The sequence below is a fragment of the Heloderma suspectum genome, chromosome 6, assembly GCF_057233095.1.
Source record: "Heloderma suspectum isolate Gila_16-S chromosome 6, 16-S_ref, whole genome shotgun sequence".
Classification (NCBI taxonomy): domain Eukaryota; kingdom Metazoa; phylum Chordata; class Lepidosauria; order Squamata; family Helodermatidae; genus Heloderma; species Heloderma suspectum.
The window spans coordinates 103,407,670-103,424,872 of record NC_139463.1 but is presented as its reverse complement, the minus strand read 5'-3'; the positions used below and the strand labels follow the sequence as shown (position 1 = coordinate 103,424,872).

At 47.4% G+C, this 17,203-nt stretch overlaps 2 protein-coding genes across 3 annotated transcripts; one reads left to right on the top strand and one right to left on the bottom strand.

Annotated features, from left to right (window-relative positions):
* The first annotated feature begins 1,320 nt into the window (after window positions 1–1,320).
* On the top strand, window positions 1,321–11,045 carry SEPTIN1 (septin 1). 2 transcript variants are annotated; one of them, XM_084805871.1, is made up of 11 exons: window positions 1,321–1,405; window positions 1,866–1,956; window positions 3,334–3,420; window positions 3,541–3,664; window positions 4,594–4,728; window positions 5,533–5,650; window positions 7,538–7,639; window positions 7,745–7,844; window positions 7,931–8,096; window positions 9,445–9,529; window positions 10,593–11,045. In XM_084805871.1, the coding sequence occupies exons 1-11, from the start codon at window positions 1,403–1,405 to the stop codon at window positions 10,671–10,673; spliced, it is 1,092 nt and encodes a 363-aa protein (XP_084661997.1). In that variant the 5' UTR covers window positions 1,321–1,402; the 3' UTR covers window positions 10,674–11,045. The 2 variants fall into 2 exon arrangements, with proteins under 2 accessions (XP_084661997.1, XP_084661996.1); XM_084805870.1 differs by having other exon boundaries at window positions 1,621–1,956.
* On the bottom strand, window positions 10,992–16,686 carry DCTPP1 (dCTP pyrophosphatase 1). Its single transcript, XM_084805875.1, has 5 exons — window positions 16,573–16,686; window positions 14,901–15,197; window positions 13,753–13,880; window positions 13,499–13,609; window positions 10,992–12,660 (listed from the first exon to the last, which is right to left on the bottom strand). Exons 2-5 carry the CDS (start codon window positions 15,183–15,185, stop codon window positions 12,432–12,434), a joined length of 753 nt encoding a protein of 250 aa, XP_084662001.1. The 5' UTR covers window positions 15,186–15,197; window positions 16,573–16,686; the 3' UTR covers window positions 10,992–12,431.
* Window positions 16,687–17,203: the final 517 nt, after the last annotated feature.

Sequence of the window (17,203 nt, the reverse complement as noted above, 5' to 3'; positions counted from 1 at the left end):
GAGTTTGTGATTTTTAAGCATCTCAGGGTGCCGTCTCCCTAGATATCTGATGTCGGAGCAATAGACTTTGGCTGTCTGTTGGAGTGTTTAAATTGTGCCTCCATCTGTGTTCAATCTGCATATATGTAAAGAAGTGCAAATATTACCGAAACACCACTGTTGTGAGCACATACGTTTTCGTTCATGAAATATCTGAAGGTGCGGCGCTGGAGCACTTAAAAACAACAACACCTATTTAATTGAAAGCTCCTTAATATTCCCCCCCCACCACCACCACTACTACCACCACCCCATTAACAAACAAAACCAGGATAAACTGTGAGAGAAAGAGAGACAAGGCGTTCAGGGGATGGGTAAGGAAGAGATGTAGCTGCACTCTGGGTCGGCACTCTGACAGAGAAAAATGGGGCATCAAGGCTGTGCATTCAAGCCTCCCATCAGCATTCAACATTCTCCACCATCCAGTTCCCACTATGCCTCAATAAGTGTCACCCTGGAGCATTGTGGGACATTAAAACGAGGATTCCAAGTTGCCCTAGTGCTGATCACAGCAGCCCCCATGCGGCTACTGCTGGGTAAGCAGTGGGCCTTCTAATGTAAGCAAGGGTCCACTAGAGGGCAGTTTGGTCAAGGCCTCCTCAAATCTGGAGCTGGCTCTGCGTACATTACTCTGGCTTGTCTCAGTAATCGAGCATATTTATTTATTCTTTCTTTCCCCCTGCCAATTCCATACAGATCTTTCTTTCTTTCCTTCTTTCCTGTCAGTCCCATATACCCCCACCCCACTGCTTTGCTCAGTTAACCATCTCGTCTAATGAAGAGTGCTGGAGAATCCAAAAGCTTTTGCAGTAATTTTCAACATTAGGGTTGGCCTAATAAAGCATTGGTCCATTACAGCGATACAGAGTTTGGAAATGTTCTTTTGGCCAACATGGCTGCCTTTGCTTTTTGCATCGTCTGTATACGACTCTTCACACTTTGTCTAAGTAATGCTGTTGTGTGCTTCTGTTGTAAACCAGCTGGAGTGTAGGTTTTTTTGTTTGTGGAGAAAACGGGATGCATGTGGGTTAAAACGCAACTCAACTACATTTTACAAGTTTGTTTGGAAAGAACAGGGGCAGCAGAAAGGCAGGCAGACATATCTACACAAAAACCAACAATAACAACTTTCCAAATGCAACACGTCTGGGTGACATTTCAACTTCAAACGATTGCAGCCCACAGACAGGTGGAAAGTAGAGGAGGGAAACGAAAGTGAGCCAGCCAATCGGAGGTCGAGATGCCTTGATAACAGGCACAACGCTGGCTTCCTGTTTCCCCACGACAGGAAATGGATGTATGTCAGCAGCAACAAGGTGCAGACATCACTGCAGCTTCTTTGCAATACAACTAGAGACCGGTTATGGTAAGAATCCAGAAAACAGTTCCCTTTCCATGTAGTGCCCCTTACTCCGAAGGGAGTGGGTGGGTGGATATCTCTCAGGATACCTGGGAAGGACCAGATAGATCAGGGGTGCACAACTTGCGGTCCTCCGAGGCCTTACATGAGGCTCCCATAGGGCCCCAGACACACACATGCACCCAAATTCTTACAGGTTGCTCTTTCCCTGCTGCTGCTAGGTCTCTGTCTGGACCGCTGGGGGAGGGGGTGGAGAGGAGGCTTTCCATACCCCCCCCCCCCAGGAAAGAGAATCAGTGGTGAGTGTGTGTGTGAGTGCACATCTTTGTGTACACGCATGCAGCCCCTAAACCCACCCACTGACTCCCAAGCCAGCATCACATGTGGCCCTTGGGACTGGAAGCGCTGTGCACCCCTGAGATTGACCGAGAGCTGCCTCCTGAGGCCATCTTTCTCTGTGCCTCAGGATAAAGATTACGTTGGCTTCGCTACCCTGCCCAGCCAAGTCCACAGGAAGTCTGTGAAGAAGGGTTTTGACTTCACACTGATGGTAGCAGGTAAGCAGTGAAAACATCAGCTGTCCCCGTCCTAGCAAACTCCAACTTCCCTTGTCTTGGTCTTAGCCCACAAGGCCCCTCCTGCTTCCCAAGGTGAGACAGAACCCGGGGGTCTGGATGCATCCAGATGCTCCCCTTGCTGCCATTTTCCCTTTCTACTCTGCCTCAGACATGGTATTCTGTTGTACAAAACGGAGGTATGCCCTTAACCACCTAAGAATTGATGGTGAACAGTGAATGCTTGATTACCAGGCACTTTGGCTGCTTTTTATGTAAAGCGAGATTGGAATGTAGCTACAGACCTAGAGCCAAAACCGACCTTACTTTAAATCTGGGTCTGGCAGCTATGTCTTTCCCCTCATTTTTACTCTAGAGTAGGCACAGGGTTCCTGATCAGGAAAGCGACCCTGCTTTAGTGGGTACGGGAGGGGGGCTTTTAAGATCCGGATTGGGGGGCCCCTGCACTAATTCTAGAGTGAAAATGAAAAAGCGTAGCTGCTAGACACAGATTTAAAATAAAGTCTGCTTTCTCCCCTCCCAACATACACATACTTGCAGAGTGGTATAGGAGAGGCAGGACCCCAGGGGTCCTCACTCTCCAGCCTTCTGCTATAACCCACTAGGACAGCCTTCCCCAACCCGGCGCTGTCCAGATGCGTTGGACTACAACTCACCCCCAGCCAGCATGGCCATCTGGGTGGCACCAGATTGGGGAAGACTGCACTCAAATATATTTCCCTTCTAAAGGTAGGCAGTCCTAACATCCAGAGAATTACTCCCAGGCTGTATTTCAGGGGTGGGGAACCTCAGGCCCCAGGGCCAAAACCTGGCCCTTGGGGATTCCTCAGCTGGCCGCATGCCTTCCCCCCCAACCACCAATCATTTGGTATTTTCCTGGTGTTTCCACAATCATTTGTGCAGTTTTCTCCCCATTCTAAAAGGTTGACATGTCTTTCCTGAGACTTAGTTACAGCCAATAAGAGCTGTAAGCTGCAATCTGCTGGCATTCTGGGTGTTTTGGCCCTGCCCCCTTTGCCTTTGACTCCACCCACCACAGCAACATGGCCCCTGAAAACTTCTCTGAAACTCAATTTGGCCCTTGGGCTGAAAGATGTGCTCTGCCCCTGCTGTGTACTGTACCCTGTTCCTCCTCTAAGGATGCAATCCTATGCATGTTTAGACAGAAAAAAGCCCTACAACGCCCAGCGTTCCCCAGCCAGCATAGACAGAAAAAAGCCCTACAACAACCAGCATTCCCAGCTAGCATAGCTGACTGGGATATGCTGGGAGTTGAAGGACTTTTTTCTGTCTAAGCTATGCCTAGGATTGCACTTTAAAGAGTTCCAGCTTATTCTCTCCCACTCATTCATTGTACAGGAGAATCTGGACTGGGAAAATCCACTCTTGTCAATAGCCTTTTCTTGACAGACCTGTACAAAGACCGGGTGCTTCCAGATGCAGAAGGTAAGGGTGGATGATGCCTGTCATGTCTGTGATACTGGGGTGGGGGTCCCAGGGATGGGGGAGGGAAGCTGTTAACGAGACTGTAATGCTGATTATTGTCCTGCCTTCTCCACTTCATAGCCAGGATCCCACGGACTATGGAAATTGTCAAACATGCAGTGGATATTGAAGAAAGGGGGGTGAAAGTGAAATTGACGGTGATTGATACCCCAGGATTTGGGGATGCAGTGGACAACACTGAGTGGTAAGAGGGCATCTGGGTAGGGGCTGTAGCTCAGTGAAAGGGCACCTGTTTTGCAGGCAGAAGGTCCCAGGATTAATCCCTGGCTTTTCCAGATAGGATGAGGAAAGAATCCTGCCTGAAGCTGTCAATCAGTGTCAACAGTATTGGGCTAGATGGACCCATGGTCTGACCCAGTACAAGGCAGCCTCCTATATTCCTGTGTCTGTATGTGCCTCAGTTATGTAGAAGCAGAGGCACATGTAAGAAATTATGGCTGGGACAATGAGAGTTGCGGTTCAGGGTTCTCCAGATGGGAAGATGGGTCTAATTTGGGGGTGCTGGGACCCAGGATTCATTGGTTCTCTGGGCGTAAATGAAGAAAGCATTCCTTGTCTGCTTCTGACAACCCAAGAGATGGAGCATTCGAGAAAGTTCAGACATGCCATACATCTGGAGGCACCAGGTTGCAGAAGGCTTCCCTACAGCAATAGTGGGGAGACAGAGATCTTAGGAGAACTGTTTCATCCGGAAATGCTAGGAGCAAAAACATCCTTCTGAAAGGATCAAGGAATACAACAATTAGAAGTTTGGAACTAAAAGCCTTTTCTCTATTGAAATATAAAGTTTAAATGTTACCCAAATCTAAAATTCTGGTGAATTATTTAATAATGTCAAATTTTTTAAATGTCAAATTTTGCAATGTCAAGATACAAGGGATGCTTTCCAATATAATTCTTTGCTGACAGTATACGTAAAGCGTTTTGTTCTTAGAAAACCTTTGAGCTGTTTGAGCAGCATGCATCACTGCAAATCTTTTCTTTGTTTTTTAAAAACTCAGCAATTGAAATTAAGAGATTTATCCAGTCCAGTTTCTGGTGTGATTCTGACTGCGGTTAGGGGTTTTCTCACAAGCTCAACCTCCTTCCTTTCCTACTTCTCTCTCCCTACAGCTGGAAGCCAATTGCCCATTACATTGATTGCCAGTCTGAACAATATTTTCGGGACGAGAGCGGCTTAGACCGCAAGAACATTCAGGACGGGAGGGTCCACTGCTGCCTCTACGTCCTGTCGCCCTTTGGACATGGGTATGATGTATGGAAGTCTAAGATTTGGGCAGTCTTCTCCAACTGGGTACCCTCCAGATGGGTTGGACTACATGGCTGGGGATGATGGGAGTTGTGGTCCATCCCATCTGGAAGGCATTGGGTTGGGGAGGGCTGGATTGGGGTGTAGTGGCCGAAGTGGGTTGAAGGCATACCTCTTATGTCTTGGAGGGCCAACAGCTCTCCTAATGAGGGACAACAGGAGCTTAGTTTGACTCCAGATCCAGCCCAGCATTTACTTCCATCACCCAGTAGGGATGTCGGCGAAATCCCCAAGAGTTGCAAATGAGTTCAGATTTCTATGAATTGAACCTGCAGATTCCGCAGCGGACTGGCTTTCCCCCCGATTTGCATGGAGTCCACAGACTTGCGGACCGTTTGCTTCATTTTGGGGGGTGGGGATGGAATTAGCGCTAATTCGCCTTAGCATCAATGCGCACTCACACACGTGCTAATTCGCATTAGCGTTAATGCACACTTGCACACGTAGAACAATTTTCTGTTTTAAAAAATCTGATTCCATGAATGAGTGGGCAATGGAATGAAAGATGCCTAACAATCTGCAAAACACAGGCAGAACAGCTTGAACAAAATCCCTACATCCCTACCACCCAGTTCGACGGTGGGAGAGGTGATGTGATAATAAAGTGCTACTGAGCATGTGTAGAGGGCCTTCACCATGGATTATCCAACCTATCTGCACATATCTAGAGCAGGGCTGCTAGCTGGGCCTGGACTCCCTAGCTGCTCTGAAAAGAAGTCAAGCCTTCTCCTCCTCTGTCACAGGCTTCGCCCCCTAGATATTGCATTCCTCCGAGCCATACATGACAAAGTCAATATTGTGCCAGTGATTGGAAAGGCAGACTGCTTGACTCCAACAGAAGTACAACGCAAGAAGGAGAAGGTGAGGCTTCTGAAGGGGGCATTGCAGGGGAACCTCAAGTACTGGAGGGGTGGAACAGATGCACACAGCAGGGAACCCTTCTGTTTGAAGTAGATGCCCTAATGGAAATCCCATGATGTCTTAAAACTGGGGCCTAGTCCAGCCAGGGCCCACACACTAAACAGATTTGAAGGTTCCAGTATGACTCAAGTCCACTTGTGTGAAAGAATGATAGTTTATTGATGGAAAATGGGTGCAGATATTCAAAAAGCAAAGAAAGCCTACACAAGGCCCTCCAGCTCTCAACTGCAGTCACTCTGGTTCACAAAGAAGTGACAGGCATGGTCCAGGGCTGGTTATCTGAGCAAGTGGCGTGCCTTCCCCCTCTCAGGTGAGAACAGGTTCAGGATTTTATAGGGGAAGTCTCATTGAGTTAGAAACTGTCACAACACATGCACATATACATACTGCCATCCCTTCAGCCAGAGAGGAGAAAGGGGGGCCTTTGTCTTGGCAGGAAAGAGCATTTCTCTTCTCACAGCATAGGAAGAGCATCCTTATCAGCTAGAAGGTACAGACCATAACAGCTGCTAACAAGAAGCAACTACTGTGCATTGTCAAACTTCTGTAAGTAGCAAAAAAAAACCACTGACCTTCACTGTATGTGAATATAGTTAAGAGAACCAATTCTAAAATCATAAAAATTGCCAGCTGCTCTAGCAAATCACTATACTTGTTACTGAACACTGCATATGACTCTCTGCAAATTCACACCCGTCTTCGCCATTCTTCCAAACCAAATCCAATACTCATTAAAACAACCTGTATCTCTGGAACCAGGATTCTCATATCTCACCCCTGCCCCCATCCCTTGCAAAGCTCCATTTTATGTGTCTTTTAGCTCAGTGGGCACATTTGGAATTTTCAGAGAATATTGTGGGCAATCTCACAAAATGGTTCCCATGGAGAGACTCATCCATTCATATATTGGCTGGTCACAAAACACTCATTTCCCAGCAGGCAACCTGGTGAGACGAAAAGAAAAATAACCAAGAACCTAAGTACAGAGGAGGGGTCTGACCTCCAAAACACAAAACCACTCTTTTGAACACAAATAAATACGGTGCAGAAGAGCAACACTTTGCTTTGCAGCATGTTAGACTCCCAGTTAAAAAATAGTAACAATTTTAACAAAACTTTATAAAATAAGGGGTAGGTACCCTGGTTGGTGCTGAGCGGTGTTTGTGGGCATCATAAAAAAAGGCAAATGCTATTTTGGGCTACATTAATAGAAGCATAGCTTCCAAATCCCGGGAAGTACTAATTCCCCTCTACTCAGCAGTGGTTAGGCCATATCTGGAGTACTGTGTCCAGTTCTGGGCACCACATTTTAAGAAGGATGCAGACAAACTGGAGAGGGTTCAGAGGAGGGCAACAAAGATGATCAGGGGACTGGAAACAACGCCCTATGAAGAGAGACTGAAAGAACTGGGCATGTTTAGCCTTGCGAAGAGAAGACTGAGGGGAGATAGGATAGTGCTCTTCAAGTCCTTGAAAGGTTGTCACAAAGAGGAAGGCCAGGATCTCTTCTCGATCATCCCAGAGTGCAGGACACAGAATAATGGGCTCAAGTTACGGGAAGCCGGATTCCGGCTGAACATCACGAAAAACTTCCTGTTAGAGCAATACGACAATGGAACCAATTACCTAGGGAGGTGCCTCTCCCATGCTGGAGGCATTCAAGACAAGGCTGGACAGCCATCTGTCGGGGATGCTCCGACTTGGATTCCTGCACTGAGCAGGGGGTTGGACTCGATGGCCTTGTAGGCCCCTTCCAACCCTACTATTCTGGTTCTATATTGGAGACCCCAGTTTTAGTTGCTTGTTTCAATTCCTTCGGATGCACAGATCCGGCACGAATTAGAAGAAAACAGGATCAACATTTACGAATTCCCCGATTGTGACTCAGATGAAGATGAAGAGTTCAAAGCTCAGGATGCTGAGATGAAGGTGAGAACTGAACAGGAGGCAAATGAGTCTACTGTGGGGGAGTGAAGTATTGGGTGAGGAAGAGGGGGCACTAAGACATGGGTCCAATTGGTGTTCCCCCTACAGCACAGCATCCCCTTTGCTGTAATTGGATCTAGTCACGTGGTCAGAGAGTTGAAGGACAAAGTGTTCAGGGGAAGGCAGTACCCCTGGGGAACAGTGGAAGGTAAGTTAAGTTAAAACAGGGAAGGCTCAGTAGAGGGCGCAGTGCCACAGAAGTTACTGATAACTTCCTATTCTCTTGCTCCCTAGTGGAAAACTCTGCTCACTGCGACTTCCTCAAACTTCGGAACATGTTGATTCAAACCCATATGCAGGACTTAAAGGATGTGACCCATGAGGTTCACTACGAAAACTACCGTGCCCAGTGCATTCAGAGCCTGACCAGAACTGGGGTTCGGGACCGCAGCAGCCGCGCGTAAGCAAGTCCTGGGGTTCTCTGTGTTTTCTTTGAGGAGAGGGGCAGAGCTTAGTACAATGGACCAAAGCCAAGGGATCAGTTAAGGAATATAGGGAGACTGAAGGAATTTTGGTGAAGAATTGAAAGACATGACAATGTAAGATCATGAAGTATGATTGTGCAAACGCCACACTGATACTTCCTAAATATGATAGCCTGTTTCCAGTCAATAAAGGGGAGGAATCAGGCAAGAGCTGCTTCCTTCAGTTAATTCTTAAATGAGATTATAGCTTTCCCCATACTGGTGCCCTCCAGATGGGACAACTCCTCCCAGGATTCCTGACCATTGTCCGTGCTGTCTGGGGCTGATAGGAGTTGAAGTCTAAAACATCTGGAGGGTACCGGGTTGTGAAAGGTTTAAGAAGTGGGGTAAATAAAAGGTGTGTGTGTGTGTGTATGTGTATGAATGTGTGTAAAAAAACAACAGTGGATTAGGCTGCAGTTGTATACACTTATCTGGGAGTAAGTCCCAGTGACCTTCATGGGGTTTTCTTCTGAGTAATACATAGGATCATGCTTAAGTGTGTAGGTCACTCTCATCTGGTTAACTTCATTGTACTGTCTAATGTGCACAAGAACCTTTTTCAGATTCAAAAGAATTTGACCAAATGGAGAGATTTAAAAAAAACTGTTTGAAAGGGTAAGATAACAATTTACCAACACAGAAGAGCGGGCAGAGAAAAAACCGGGCAAAGCGGTCACCTTTCTCTTCAGAGAACAGATATAGGATAGGATGCTAGCCTTAAAAAACTTGTGAACAAAAGTAATAATACTAGCACTTAGCATTTACACAGCACTTTTGACTGTTCAAGGCACTTGGTATACATTACCTTGTTGCAATATCGTGGCTCTCTAGATTTTTTGGCCTACAATACCCATGATCCCTCACTATCAGCTATGCTAGCTAGGGCTGATGGAAGTTGTAGGCCAAAACATCCAGAGGCCCACAAATTGGCCACCCCTGCTGTCAGGGAAGTCATTATTATTCCCATTTTTGCAGGCTGAGGCTGAGAGAGAAGTGCTTGCCTAAGGCCACTTAGTTCATGGCAGAGGGGAGAGTCACACCAGGGACTTATCTGCCGCTCGGTCACTTAGGGTGCAATCTTACACGTGTTTGGACAGAAAAAAAGTCCTATAACACCCAGCATTCCCCAGCCAGCCATGCTGGGAGCTGTAGGACTTTTGTCGGTCCAAATGTGCATAGGATTGTACCGTTAGCTGCTATGTTACATGCTATTATTGATGTGATCCAGTGAAACCTACAGGATGCCTATCTTTGATAACAAGGTCTCTGTTGCCTCCCTAGGAAACTGTCACGCCAAAGTGCCACCGAGCTGCCACTCCTGCCTCTGGCTGAGACAGAGAAACTGATTCGCGAGAAAGACGAGGAGGTGAGTCACGAAGAGGAGCAGGGCTGTGTGGTTTCTCTTGGAGTTAGTGATTGTTGCAGCTTAATATTTAACACAAGGGTGCAGAAACTCAAGCCTGGGGTCCCAGTCTGGCCTTCCAGGGTTTCCTCCAACCACTGATTGTTGTTTCCCAGCTTTTGGGCAGTTTCTTCCCCATTCTAAAAAGGTTGAAATGCCTCTCCGAAGGCTGTTACTGGCAGAAAAAGCTTTACGCTAAAACATGCTGGCATTTTTGGCCCCACCCACTTTGCCTTTAGCCCCACCCACTTTGCCTTTAGCCCCACCCACCATTGGAAGCTTGGACCTCGGCCTGAAAAAGATTCTGCACCCCTGGTTTAACAGCTCACCTGGCAGCCACAGGTGGCCAGGAATTGTGTGTGGGCTGGCGGAGGAGGGAGAGACTGCTGCATCCTTCCTCCACTAGCCTGCTTGGTTCCTGCGTCTTCTGCAGAGGATGAAGAGCCTTTTGCTCTACAACCAACACAGAAACACAGCAGGCCAGCAGAGAGAGAATGTATCACTCTGTCTTTCCCAGTCTGCTTAGTAGGTGGCCTTTCTTTTTAGTAGTTTGCCAAGAGGCTGGTAGCCTGCATCTCCACACTGGGCATGGAGGAGGGGGGGGATATAGAGACTCCAAGCTTCTTAGCAGGCTAGTAAAATTTGTGGGCTTATTGATAAGACTGGATTATTGAGCCTGTCCAATATAGATCGCTTTACAATCAGTCCCCCCCGCCCCATCCCTCAGCAGCTACAAATCGGCAGCACTGGACAAATTGTCATCTAGATGAGGGTTTATAGCTCAGTGGTTGAGCACCTGCTTTGCATGTGGAAGGTCCCAGGTTCAATCCTTGGCATCCCCAGGCAGGACTGAAAAAGACTCTCGCTGAAACCCTGGAGGGCCACTGCCAATCAGTGTCGACAATCCTGGGCTAGATGGACCAATGGCCCAACTCAGCATAAGTTAGCTTTCTATGTTCCTATGATCTGCGGCTGGCTCCACCCCAAAAGTGAGAGCAATCTCAGCATCTCTCGTTTCTTTGCCCAGCTCCGCCGGATGCAGGAAATGCTCCAGAAAATGCAGGCGCAGATGCTGCAGAGCCAGGGGGAGCAGTGCGACAGCCTCTGAAACGCAATGCAGCCATTTTTCCACGCTGTCACGAGAATCCTAGAGAGGAGGGAGAGACTCCAGCCTACTTCCATGTGACCAGGGTCCAAACAGGACCGCTAGCTTTGGAAATGGCAGTGCCTGTGTTGGTGGGTACACTGTGGATTTGTGGAACAGGGAAGGGACCGGTTACCAAATCCCCCCACTGGCTAAGGTCTCTCTCTCTCTCTCTCGCTCTCTCTCTCTCTCTCATATAAAGCTCTTTTTCCTTTCTACCTGTCATCCCCAGTAGTGCCAACGCATGGGAATAGTAGTGCTTCAATAAAAATGCAAGACTGGTCAGTGAAAATAAAATCTATTTTACAAGGCTTAAGAACTAGCTTCCATACTGTTCCCAAATCATTTTTTGTGCATCCACTCTCTCACAATTTATCAATCACCAAATTCTTATCTCCCAAGGTATGTTCATCTATGCTGCTAGATCCACCTGACAAATACTCCTCTACTGACCCAAATTCTCACCCCCCCATCTGATCAGTTTATCCAGGATCATAGTTATTTATACAGACATATTCTCTGTAATATTCACATGTCCACCATGTTATGGTAAATGTTGCCAAGCGGCCACAGGGTAGTTTTAACAACAGGATGGCCAATGTGTTCTCAAAAAGGCAAGCATAAAACAGGGCATTATTCTCCAGGAAAGAAAACATCAGACCAGAGAAGTGGCAACTCTGAGCTCTCGGTGTAATGCTGTAACCAAAAGAACAAAGAAAATTGTTGGCTGGGTAAACAAGGATGCAGCCTGAAGAACGAAGAGATTCGCTCAGGTGCGGAGGGCCAAATGAGTCATTAAACAAAAGAGGTGTGCAGCAGCCTCTTGACTTTTTTTTAAATGAAGAGTAGCCATTGGAGGCTGCCAGTTTCAGCAGAATAACCATGGAGAGGGGCTACTTTATCCTCTCCCCTCCAGCCATTTCTATCCTCACAAATGTCCCCCCTCAGCTGTTTTTAAACCCATAGGAGAAAAGATACATCTTTTCCTCCACAGAAAGAAAAACCGCTCAAGAGGGCAGACTCCAAGTCAGAAAAACGGCTAGTGCTGAAGAAGCCCCCACTGCTATCACTCAGCTCAAACCAGCTGCCTCCTGCAGCTTCTTTTCTTAAAAAACAGAAAGACAAGAGATGAAGGCTTTGAGTTTGGCCCCGAGTCTGACAGCGAAGTGTGCTGAAGCCCCAAGGGCCAGTTTCTTGTCAGGAAGCTCTGGTGTGTGTCTGGCCCTCCAGATGTTGCTGGTCTCCAAATCCCATCACCCCCTGACAGTATAGTCAGTGGCCAGGAATGATGGTAGTTGTAGTCCAACATCTGGGGAGCCCCAGGTTCTCCACCCGCTTTACAAAAATAAGAGGGTAAGGAAACAACACAGGGCTAGGAAACTTGTGCCTCCCCCAGTTGTTGGACTACAACTCTCATTGTCCCTCACCACTGGCTAGGGCTGATGGGATTTACAGCTCAACAACAACTGGAGGGCAACAAGTTGCCCGCCCCTGAATTAACAGCAGCAGAACTCGTCGCAACACTCACAGGCTATAGCCTTTGACTCTGAACTCGAGAGACTAAAAGGAAGCAGGGGCTTGCTTTGGACTGTTAGTCTGGATGAGGCACTAAGTCACCACATCACTTGGATCCTCACAACTCAGGGCTAGAGGAGGGGAGCCTCTAAAAGCCACCAGTAGGTTTCTCGCCTCCTGGCTCTGAGAAAGAAGCAGCATGCACTTTCATTTCTGATACTCCGTGTATTTCTTGGATGACCCGTAGACTTCCTCGGCCGGGTACTTGAGGCAGTTCTTCCCTATTTTACGGCGGGCGGCGGAAGGGAGGTCCACATGGCATTTGTCCGCCAGCGCCACCAGGTAGATGAGGACATCGCTGAGCTCATCTGAGAGGGCGTCGCGCTCTGACACCGTCCACCCCGGTAGGCCTTCAGGAGCTTCTTCCCGCCATTGGCTGAGGGCAACAGACAAAAACACTGGGGTGAAGGCAAAGGCTTAGCCAGACATAGGTTAGAGAGAGACCAGGAGAAGCTGAGAAGGCAGGATTCAGCCCTGCTTTATGATAGCTTGCATGTAGAGTTGTATATATCCCAGCATATGGCACATGGGGGTGCAGTCCATAATTGACTCTGCCCTCAGAGCCTTCATTTTGTGTTTGGCTCTGGCTGGTAGACTTCAGCATTCAAGATTTAACAGGAAAAGCAACTGAACAGTGCTCAATCAGACAAACCCTGGGATGCAAGCAACTGCGATTAGAATCCATATTTTTAGTAAAGCAATTGGCAAAACAGGGATAGCAATGGCTTTACGAAAAGAGAGTGTATGTATGTATACTTTATTTTTTTTAATTGCCCTGGCCTTTTAGGTAGGTAGGGGTGTGTGTGTGTGTGTGTGTGTGTGTGTGAGAGAGAGAGAGAATGAATATATATATGCTGGATTTTTAACTTCCTGTTGGATTTGTCCTTCCTGTATTTTACAGTTTTATTCTGACTTCAAATATCCAGTCTCCTCCTTGACCCATTTGCCTCTAATTTGCCTCTTCCAAATTAAAATAAAGTGCATGGGGGAAATTAGGAACTAGAAAACACTTCCCCATGAATTATTGTGCTGTTAGTGGATGGTCACTGCTGCAAAAACACTCTCTCTCTCTCACTCTCACACACACTCCGAAAGCTACTTTGGCATCTCCCAAGGAAGCATCATCATTTCGGTTTATCCCCTGTTTTCCTTCTCCCCTCCCTCCCAAATACTGCCCCTGGGGCCCAACCTGCAGCTCCATCATCAGTACTCACAAGAGCTCTGCCAACTCCCCGACCTCCCCAACTAGAGCAAGAAGCAGATTCCGAGGCTGGTGGTACTTTCCCCAGCCTCGCTCAGCTGTGAAGGCAGACTGGAGGCTTCGTCTGTGGGGAACAGAGAGACAGGGGGATGAGAGCAGTGTGAGAGGCTGCAGGAGGAATGCCCATCCCAATTGAAGGAGGGTGGAATCAAAGGAGGGGAAGAAACTGAGAATGAGCATGAATAAAGGGATGTGTGGGTGCCTCACATGTCTTCCAAGGTGGGCTCCACGCTGAACTGAAAAGCCATGGTTGAATTCCTGAGTCCGTTACCCACCATCACCTCATCTGTTTCTCCCTCTTTTGTCTCTGGCGACCTAGCTGAGGAGTGTAATGCCTGGCAAAGGAAGCCACAGAAACATGAACATTTATTCTGACCAAGAAATAGGGAAAAGTCTGCTGTTGCCAGTTTAAAACTGACAACAGCCAGCAGCCATCAAACCAGCAGCCATCTTAGGTCAAGTGCTGGTCTCCTATTCCCTGCAGGCCACAGGAAGGAAACTTAAGCTAAGGCCCTGTTGCCACAGCCCAGAATCCCTCTCGGTCTGGGAGTCAAGTGACACCTGAGAGCCAAGCCTATGTCACTGGGCCTGCTATCAAGGCCCCAAATCTGCTGATTTCCACTTCTGTACTGCCCATCCATTTGCCTTGGTACTTAAGTTTCCTGGCCCAATTCAAGGTGCTGGATTTGGCCTTTAAAGCCCTAAATGGTTTGGCACCAAGTTACCTGAAGGCCCACCTATACCTGTATAGCCTGCCTAAACATTAAGATCATCTTGGGCTTATCTTGGAATAAACCACTCATTTTTCCAGCATCCTGAGATGCATTCTCTCTCTGTTGTGGGCTTGCTTTGTGAGGGCAGTGCACCCTGAAAGGGAGGTTAAAAATCTTTTAAATAGATAGTCAGACTCAGGAACTGAGTGCCTGACACAGAACATACTTAAGAACACACAATATTGTTCCCTCACCCTGTACACAGGCACATAGAGAAAGACACCTTTTTTCCTCAGGCGCAACTGTGGCTTTAGTTGCAGCCTGTGAGGGACAACACAAGTTCTCAGCTTCCCCAAATACTTTCTGCATCCCGAGTTCTACACAGTCTTTACCTCCCCCCCAAAATAGGGAGCACGCCTCCCGCAAAGGCCTGAGGGTCAAAGGTTGTTCATGTGGGAGGAGATGTTGCCCTGGGCACAGTGGGACCAGACAATTGACAAATGTGATGGCTGAAAGGGCGCATTTCCACAGCTTCAGAACCTCACAAGACACATACCTACAAGCACCTGTTCTGATGCATCAAAGCTTACACACACACACAGACACACGCAATCCACTCACAGGATTTATATAATCTCTTACCTCTGTCCTCCTGAATATGCTGGTATCAGAAGAACACTTAGCAACATGAAGCCCCACATCAGCGACAGGCACAGAACAGCCCAGGGTTGCATGCTTTTGATGCTCAGTGGTGGCTGCATGCTGGCAAAGTTCAGCGTAGTCCGCCTGCATCTCACATTCACAGAACCTGCAGGTGGCCTTGCCCTCCTCTCCCACCACAGGCTGAAGCCAGCCTTTGAAATCCTCCACCTCATCCCAGCTGCTGCAGTACTTTTCCTCGCTTTTGCCCCTCTTTGATGATGCCATGATGAGCCAGGCCTGCAAGAGAAGGCTCGCGTAATAAAGTGGTTGTTACCAGCAAGATGAGATTACTATCTGATATGCAACTCAGGGCTCCTTCACACATTTGCTCTGCAGAAGCTGTTTTTGTGGGGGGAAATGGCTCCAGTCCTGTGCATAGTTCAGCAGGTATGATGAACGTTCATGTGCCTTTTGCAACCCGTGAACACACAGTGGGCCCCCACTGCTAATTGTTGCCTTCTTGCTCAGAGATGTCGACGCATCTCCTATGTAACAAATGACACATGTGGTTGGCAAATCCATATAGTGCATACCTTTAATTAGGCCAACGCAAAGATCACAAAAAATGTGCAAGTTTTTCAGACCACCGGATCTCTTCATCCGACAAGATGATACAAAAAGCACTTCGGCAGTAGCAGCAGGGCTGGTGGATGACTGAATGTTGTAGTTAGGATGTCTGCATGGCAAGAGACTTAAGATGATCATCTTTTTGTAACATCTTGCCTGATGAAGAGATGTGGAGGTCTCAAAAGCTTGCATATTTTTTTTAATCTGTGAGTTGGCCTAAGAAAGCTATTACACTATATGGATTTTGGGTTTTTTTTCTTATGGCGAACACAGCTGCCTCTGTTTTTGTATGATGGGGTTGACAGTTTCCTTCACACAAGTTAACATTGGGGATGGTCCAGCTTAGCCCTAACCTTCAAAATGCTCTATTTCCCTTAATCTCAGTCCTTGCTCCCACCCCCATAGTTAGGGCTTAATGTGAACCAGGGCTCTCCAGCACACAGTGTTTGCTTTGAATATCAAGACTCCAGCCTCAATCTTCGTAAGGACGGGAGTGTTTCTGACCATGTGCAGAAAGGATGAGGGAGATGCCCTTTCAGACATGACGGTGTGATTTCTGGGCATTCTATTACATCCCTCATCAGGGAAAGTAAATGCTGGCCCTAATTTCTTCTCGCTCTTAGTTCCATGAAAATTTGCCGTCTAGCAATTTATTTGTCTCTCTCTCACGATGTCGCCCCACATAAAAGGAGCAGCTTAAATCTGGGAGCTAAAAGGGAATCAGAAAAAATAATGGAGGTATATCAACCATGATGGCTAAAAACAGCCTTGTTCAACCAGGCGCTCTCCAGATGTGTTGGACTACGACTCCCAGCATCCCCAGCTATGAATCCTCGTCCTTCCTCCAACAGCCCCGTCTTGTCCCTTAAACAAGATTGTTTTACTTTCCAGAGCTCCGGGGAAGGGAGAATTCTACCTGGTGCGACTTGAAGGACTAAAGCTGCACCAAGTGAAATTCTGCCTTCTTGGGCAACGATTCAAGGCGCAGCTCCTAGCACATGGCTGGTGAGAAATAACTTGAGAAGCAGCAGCGGTGTCCGCTTACCTGGATTGCCCTCGATCACAAGCCGGGATCCACCGGGAAAGATCCTCCCACCAACACAAAAGCTCTTCTCGCCAGCCACGTGGGGTTTTTCCCCGGGTTCGACACAGAGATCCTGCCCTCGCCGATCAACAGCGGCCATTCAAGTGGATAGCGAGGATGTGACGCAAGCACCTGTGGCCCAATCAAAGGTAGCTGGCGGAAAGCATGCGGAACACTGTAACCAATCACATAAGGAGAGGGAGAGGGGAGGATCAGGAGTCCGAGTTCAGTCTCAGACAAGCACAGAGAGTGTCCAATCGGAAAAGAGGTGATCAAGAGCCGGCCCTTAAAAACAACAACAACAACAACAACAAAAACGAAAGGAGTTGGGGGAAATGATTCATAGCTCAGCCAGATGCAGGCAAAGGAAAGCCCAAATCATGGCGACGCAGATGTGGCCGAACTCACAATCCCCGCCGCTCACAGTCCGGACGCCAAATAAAATGTACATTTATTTATAAATATATAAATATTTATTAATAAACAATTTTATTAATAAATAATAAATAATAAATATTTTATTAGTAAATAATAAATATTTTATTAATAAATAATAAATATTTTATTAATAAATAATAAATAATAAATATTT